At 29.3% G+C, this 7,756-nt stretch overlaps 1 protein-coding gene across 1 annotated transcript; it reads right to left on the bottom strand.

Moving 5' to 3' along the window:
• Nucleotides 1-323: 323 nt before the first annotated feature.
• Nucleotides 324-5,478, bottom strand: LOC124934746 (ABC transporter A family member 12-like). Its single transcript, XM_047475258.1, has 18 exons — nt 5,327-5,478; nt 4,799-5,093; nt 4,633-4,706; nt 4,439-4,544; nt 4,136-4,255; nt 3,651-3,817; nt 3,400-3,561; nt 3,165-3,327; nt 2,962-3,087; nt 2,789-2,872; nt 2,335-2,681; nt 1,946-2,146; nt 1,714-1,823; nt 1,547-1,631; nt 1,334-1,462; nt 1,162-1,267; nt 865-953; nt 324-676 (listed from the first exon to the last, which is right to left on the bottom strand). The coding sequence occupies exons 1-18, from the start codon at nt 5,402-5,404 to the stop codon at nt 401-403; spliced, it is 2,718 nt and encodes a 905-aa protein (XP_047331214.1). The 5' UTR covers nt 5,405-5,478; the 3' UTR covers nt 324-400.
• Between the last annotated feature and the right edge of the window lie 2,278 nt (nt 5,479-7,756).

Here is a 7,756-nt window from a genome sequence, read left to right on the forward strand (position 1 = left end):
AAAAGAATTAAAGAGTATTAATATACAATAATAAAATAAAAAACAATAATTTAAAATATAATAGAGTAAAAGTTATTTTTTAAATTTGAATTATTCAAATAGAATAAAGTCTAATATCTTATTTAAATATTAATTTAAATAATATTTTAAAATACGGTATACTTTTATAATTTAAATTAAATAATATTTTAAAATATACTTTACTAATATATATTAAAACCAAACAAAATACTTCATAATTGATTCAACCAATTCAATAGATATATGCCCAAATATGTTTTTATATATAATCATAGCTAATGCAAAAGTCAAATCAATTATTATTATTATGTTAACAATTTCAACCCCATAGAGAATAAATTACCATCAAACATCCAAGAGGTAAAAATCCATATAATTTCTACCCTCGAGCAACCTTGATAAATACATCTTCCAATGTCGTATCGGCCAACCCCCATGCCTGAACCGGGAACCTTGTCTTCGCTTCTTCAACTGCCTCGAATATTTCAGCAAGTCTAACTTGCCCTTTCGGAAGCTCAAACTTATGGGTACCCGAAAGATGATATGTCCTCACCGCGTTGTGACATAATTGTAGGACCATGGTCAAGACATCTTGATCGTGTCTAGCTAATGTCGATATTGTGAAAATGTAGAATCCCCCGTATCTAGCCTTCAACTGTTTTCACCAACAACATGATAAAAACACGATGTAATTGAAGAATTAATGTCAAAGGAATATGTCTATTCGAGAATTAATTGGAAATCAAGATATATGTTATCTTATTTGACTTTATTGTAATGATCTCATTTCATGTAACTTACAATAATAAGATATATTTAACATTGTTTACAATATTACATTACCTGTTTTGCGTTTCCTACGCACTGCAATGCACCATCGACAAATATACCAACACGATCACAAAGGTGTTCGGCTTCCTCCATGGAATGAGCTGAAACCATTTTTTTGTATCAGATCCAGATGAAAAACTGTAATAAATTTGGTCAATGGGCCCCTTTTGAAAACACTATCCAAGAAACAACCAATAAATTTTTTACAAAGTTAAGTTTATAAACGTTTATGTTTCTACAAAAATAAAGTGTTTCCGAATGGAGTTTTCAAATGAAGTATCATGTCACAAAAGGGTGAGAATGCATTACTAGTAAGTATAATAGCTCGGTTTCTCTTCGCATTCAATATGACCTTCCACAACGCATTCCTCGACGAAGGGTCCAATCCAGTGCTCGGCTCATCCAAATAAACAACCTATTACTCGACAACTCAGCACAACATCTTTTTTCACAAACTACATAACTTTAAAACGAAACACACCTTAGGATTTCCAATCAATGCAATGGCGACACTTAATCTACGCTTCATACCGCCACTATATTTCCCAGCCTGTTTGTCCGGAACACCTCCACTGAACAAGTTGACACTCCGAAGAGATTCCTCAACTGCCTGAAAACCATAAAAGCAAGAAATTACTTGCAAAACTAATGATGACAATAGAAACTAGTAAAAATAATGTTTATTTCTACTTACTTCAGTTAAGACAGAACCTTCAAGGTTCTTCAATCTACCATAAAACAGAAGATGTTCCCTTCCCGTAAGGGATTCCCAAAGTAGACTGAATTGGATTTGGAAACATATAAGGTAAGAAAACTTGAAAATTGAATGAGTAGAAAAAGTAAACAAGTTTTCAAGCTCACTCATGCTGTGGACAAACGCCCATGCTTGTATATACTTTAGTCATATCGGTCCTTATACTCATCCCTTCAATATAAGCATCGCCAGAGGTCGGTTCAGTCAGCCCAATCATCTATAAACACAAAAAAATAAAAATAAAAGATGACCCTGTTATAAACACTTTTAAATTTAATAAGTTTCCAAATGAGGCCAATTATGTAGCAAAAATTCAAATTTAATATGTTTCCCAATTACCATCTGGATGAAAGAAGTTTTCCCAGCACCATTAGGACCAAGCAAGCCAAAGCATTCTCCTCGAGGCAAAGCTAAGGATAGTCCTTTAACAGCTAATTTATCAGGGTTTCCATCCTTTCCTGAATAAACTTTCCTCAAGTTATTTGAAATCATGGCATATGTTGTATTACGTTCTTGCACAAGCAGCTCGACCCTTTCCCTCTAAAAAACAATAAGCTAGTTTTAAAAAGGAGTACAAAATATAATAAAGAAAATTTATGACAAAACATGTTATAACTTGAACAGAACAGGTTTCACCAATAGGTTGTGATCTTTGCAATTTAATGGATCAATGAAATGAATTTTATCCTTACAAAAAATCAGGGGAAATAAGATGAAGTTATTATTACCTCTTGGGCAATATCAAATTTCTCCTCTTGCGTAGCATTGCTCGACATTGAAGATAAATTCCCCTTCTTGAAGAGGCAAGATAAGAAAAACAGAGGACCCTTTCTAGTACCAGACCCCGATGATGAAACTAATCCAGAGTAGTATGCTAAAAGAAGAAAAATAATCCACTCCCCAAACATGATAACAAGGACTTCTTTCATGCCATTACCTTCATCACTTAAATTTTCCCACATCATTCCTCTTGTACCGTGCATAAATTTTGCTTGTTTACTATACTCTGAGAATTCGTATACCCCACGAAATAGAGAAAATCCAGGATATAACTCCAAAGCAAATATCCAAGTTCCTACAACAGTTTCAAATATTAAAATCCATAAATAAAATAACAACATAAAATATTGAATCAGAAGAGTAGGAGGAAGGTGTTATGTGATTGATGACTGATCAGCTTACTTCCAAATGATAGATCATCTATTTTGGGTGCAAAAAGAGCTAATCCAAGGAGGCCTGTCCCAAAGACCATCGTAAATGCTATAACTGTAACCATGAACAAACCACAATCACCAAATTAAAAATCACAAACCACTTTGCATGAATTTTCCATAAAAGAAATTAAGAAAATGAACCTGAAGCAGTCTTCACTTTCGAGAAAAACACAGCAAATAGGAAAGTAAAGGCAATTTGGAGGTTGATGAAGAGAAAATAAAACACGAACTGTAAAGTAAAGGAATGCAATTTGAAGAATTCCAGCCCTGAGACAACCACGAGACCCGTTAATATTGTATAATTGAGTTGAATATTGAGAAAGTGCTGTGATCAGACTTAATACCTAGTGAAATACATGATCCCCAGAATAATAACATGTAAACATTTGACAGAAGGAAAAAGTAACAATAGCAGATCACTAAATAAGGACCGTCACTAAGACCATGCATTTTCATCATTATTCTTAAATTTTGCTGCTTCTCATAAACTAAACTTTCCAGCATAACCTACATGAAAAAAAAATGCTAAGTTAATAATAGAAAATTCTAGAAAGATGTAAAAAGAGTAGAGTAACTTACAGGGAATAGTTGCAAGATGACCCATAGAAATAAGATTAGGCGAAGTTCAGGAAAAGCATGTTCAATATCTGGCTCTGTTCCATGTATAGGCATTTCTTTGAGGAACTCAAGAATCATCCTCACTCCAGACCCATTTAAATGCTCGAGATAGGCATTAGATGCCTGCATTTTTTTATTCTATCATTCTGTGTTCTTCGATGTTGTTACTGGCAACATGTTGCGAGAAATTACAAAAAATTTAAATCACATACCAAATTGACTAAGGTGCCAATTCCTGGTTCCCCAATGCTATTATCATTATCATTGTTGTTATACGAGGTTGAATTGTAATATATGTTGATATCGAAGTTGTCATTTGTTGAATTCATGAAATCATAGGCTGTTTTAAATAGAAACATGGATTTGAAATATCCTGAAACAAATTTAAATTGAAAAGAAGTTCATTTTGCTTTCATAAACTTTTAAAAATGGCTCAAAATACTTCCATGTAATCATTTTTTTGTTAACTCCATTAATGTCATGATATGCATTTTAGAAAGAAATAAAAATTTCAGACAAAAGTTTAAATTAAGGAGGTGCAAAGATTTAAAACTTAACCAAATTAACAAAATATAATAATGGAAGGAATTTGACCATTTTTAAAACTTCATAAAGCAAAATAAACTACCGCATGTTGAGAAAACAAAATGAACTTCTATACATATAAATTTATAATAATATATATAGTATATCAAACCTGCAACATATTCATTTATTTTTCCATCTCCATTCCCATTGAAATATCCCTTGAACAACTCATTATTGATTTCAGATGAGCTATTCCGCCACAGGCTTAGAGCTCGAAGGCAATTGTTCTCTATGGAAAATAAAAAAAAAATAAACAAAATATTAGTTATGTAAGCCTCAAGCTAATTTATGTTTCATCTACATAAGTTTTATATATCCTTTATTCATTCCACTATGTTAATTAAAGATATGATTTGCAGCAATATTTTCCAACAGTATAATCTCAGGCATAATCTTTTGTCGATATAGATACCTCCTTCACTAGAACCATCTAAAGTAGAGTTTTGACTACAGAAAGCTTGAACCCTATAAGCCATTTTTCGAATTTCATCACCACTGAAGCCCGCATTATCCATCCCCTGTAAAATTCACCAAGACAGATAAAGAGCAGAACATAAAGATAACGGATGAGAACGAGAATGATAATGAGATAGAACTATTGCTTACAAACACTCCATTCATTAGAATATCCTTGGAGCCATTCAAATGGAAAGATGAGTTGAAAATATTCGCAGCCATATCTATTATTAAGTAAAAAAAAAGAAGGAATTAACAAATGAAATGAACCAAAAACAAAATATAACATCTTAACAATAGTTACAATGAGTTATACCAAGTCCAAACGATCTGTTAAGCCCCGAAACAAGTACAGTAACAGGACATGTTTTGTCATTTCTGCAGGACGAATCGGGTAGGTCTCCAAATGAATCAGAATTATCTCTCACAGCACGAAATGTATTATCGGGTAATAGTAGATATGGAGGAATTTCAGGTGGATTTAGAATGTTAGGGGGCACATCAGCATGAGAAGAACTCATCTCTTTCTCTACATAGTCTTGAATAGCAAGCAGCACACACACAACAACTGGAAATAATATGATACGGCAATTGGACTTCTTGTTCCGTTTCTGATTCATATAAGAAGCAGAATCAAATCACTGTAATAACTCAAAATACAATGAACCCTAGCCCAATATTCGAAATCATTCAAGCATTGAACTACTACTGGCCATTTTTATAAGTTAACTATTTCTTCTTTGTGAAACCAGCATTAAGCTAAAATAAAGACGAAGAAATACATATAACCCAATCTATACATCACTGAATCTGAAAAGGCTTGATTTTCAGCAAAGATTATTACCTGATAAGTTAAATTCTTTCTAAGTAAAGCGTTTGATTGATTGCAAAAGCTTGATGACCCATTTCGCGTAATCGCCATTGCACTGTACCTTCTCTATCACAGAGAAAAAGAAGGATAGGATCAACTGGGTATCTGATCGTTCACCTTCCAAATCACTTCCAATGAACTCGAGATCATGTGTTTATGGTAGCTTTGTGCGCGTTGCATGCGTGTGTGTGAGTGTTTGTGTGTGTGAGAGAGAGAAGAGAGAGAGAGAGATGAAGAAATGAAGAATGAAATGGAGATTGAAGAAATCTTTCATCTTCATTCTCACGATTAACTCTGTAATTGGCGCGTTTCCATTAATGGATTGTTTTTCATTTTACAAGGAAACGTTATAAGGTCTTGTTTGGCGCTTGATTATTAAACTAAAAAAAACATTCAAATTTTTATTTTTATTTATTTATATATTTCAATTTTACAATGCAATTTGTTTTGTGAATTATAATGTATAATACTAGGTGGATAATGATAAATATAATTTGCCAAATTTAAACTAATCAAACAAGAATTTATAACTTTTCTCTATACCCATATTAATTTTGTTATAAATTATTTATTTTTAACATTTAAAATTTATAATATTTGGTCAAGTGTATTATTTTTAATTAAAAATGTTTCAATGAATTCAATTACATTTTTTTTATATCAAATTAATAAAATAATTTTCATTTTTTACTTTTCTAATATGTAAAAATAATTTAGTTTGTGTTGGTGAATATGATTTATGATAAAATATTATTGAAATCTACTTATTCACTTAAATAATAAATATACATAGTAATAATAAATAAAAGATTTAATTTTAATGTAAAGTGTTGTTGACATAATTTATTAGATTAAAATAGTTGAAGTGTCAAAAATGATTATTGAATGGTGTTAGTTTTTTAGGTTAAACTTTTTAAGATAATTTATTTAATAAAGGGTTTATTTAAATTAAGTATTTTTTTTAAATATTATTATATAAAAGAATATTTAAAAATTGATTCTTAAAAGGTGTTAGTTTCTTATATTAAAAATAAATTAAGATAATTTAACTAATATTCAAATTATATATTTATTAAAATAATTTATTTAATAGTGGATTTATTTAAATTAAGTATTTTTTAAAATTATTATTATATAATAATGAAATATTTAAAAAAAATGATTTTTTAATATTTTAATTAATATGTTAAATTTTGTGATTTATTAATAGTTATTTTAAATAAATTTAACCAAAAAACTTTCCTATCATTCAAAATAAATAGTTAATTGTGATTTATAATATTCTATAAAATAATAAATGTAACATTTTGTTTTTACATTGAATTTCATATTCTTGTTTTATTTAATCTTGTTTGTTCTAGATTAAAAGGAGACAAATTAACATTATTTCTCTCAAAGAATATGTAATCTAATTTATCATAAAATTACATTATAAATAATATTGAACCAAAAAAACTCTTAAATTATAATACTTTTTTTTTGTGAATCTCCAAATTTGTTAGTTTGAATATATAATTAATGATTTACCTTTGAGAAAGGTAATGTCTTTCTTAAAGAGAATATATATAGTCTCTTGCTCTTCACCTTCCTTTCTACTAGTTTAGTCAAGGCTAATTGATATGCATAAAATAATTCAAAAGATTTATACACCAAAAATAAATAACCTATAATTTTTGTTTTCTAATATTCTTTGTTAATTTGACATGTAATATGGTCTCTTTATAATGTGTTTTTGGGTAATTTGTATTAAAGGAGTTTGAATAATTTATAACACATTATTCACATAATAATATGCATGATGGTCAATATAGTCTCTTAGTAGAAGTACAATATACTTTTAGAGCTAAGCAATTGAAATTTCGTGTCTTTTTGAAATATTCTTATAATAGAACTATGACAAGAGTTATTTTGTCATATTTATTAATTGTTCATACCGTTTTCGTTAGAGACGGAAAAAATCATAAACCCAAACATTTTTGTTTTTCTTATAAAATCTAGATAAGCAATTGAAGTTAAATGCCAAAAAAATTCTATGTTTTCTAGCCCTAGATATGAATTAGATAACTCATCATAAGAAACTATATAATTTACTTCATCTTTATAAATAATAAATGCACTATCCAGGAACTCTATCCTAGTTTAAAATTTGAAAATAATATAGAAAGCCTATAAACTAGGAATTGAAAATAACATTTTCCTTATTTATGCACATATGGAAAGATAAGACACCATTGGTATGCAATGTTTCTCAACTATATTTGGAAGAGCAAATAAATACACTTAAAAAGTTTTATTTTTATGAAGTTAATTAGTTTGATCCTAAAATTATGAAATAATTTTTTTTTAAAGTAGATATGAACAAGATGTTGGGTTCAAAACTTTTGCTAAAAATATATCTTTCTA

The sequence above is a fragment of the Impatiens glandulifera genome, chromosome 4, assembly GCF_907164915.1.
Source record: "Impatiens glandulifera chromosome 4, dImpGla2.1, whole genome shotgun sequence".
Classification (NCBI taxonomy): Eukaryota; Viridiplantae; Streptophyta; class Magnoliopsida; order Ericales; family Balsaminaceae; genus Impatiens; species Impatiens glandulifera.

Bases quoted from the DNA above. Each gene is read 5' to 3' on its own strand.
- LOC124934746 (XM_047475258.1), bottom strand. From the start codon at position 5,404: ATGGCGATTACGCGAAATGGGTCATCAAGCTTTTGCAATCAATCAAAC. The intron at 4,256-4,438 runs GTATCTATATCG...TATTTTCCATAG, and splicing joins AGATGGTTCTAGTGAAGGAG to AGAACAATTGCCTTCGAGCT. The intron at 1,463-1,546 runs GTAAGTAGAAAT...TATGGTTTTCAG, and splicing joins AAGGTTCTGTCTTAACTGAA to GCAGTTGAGGAATCTCTTCG.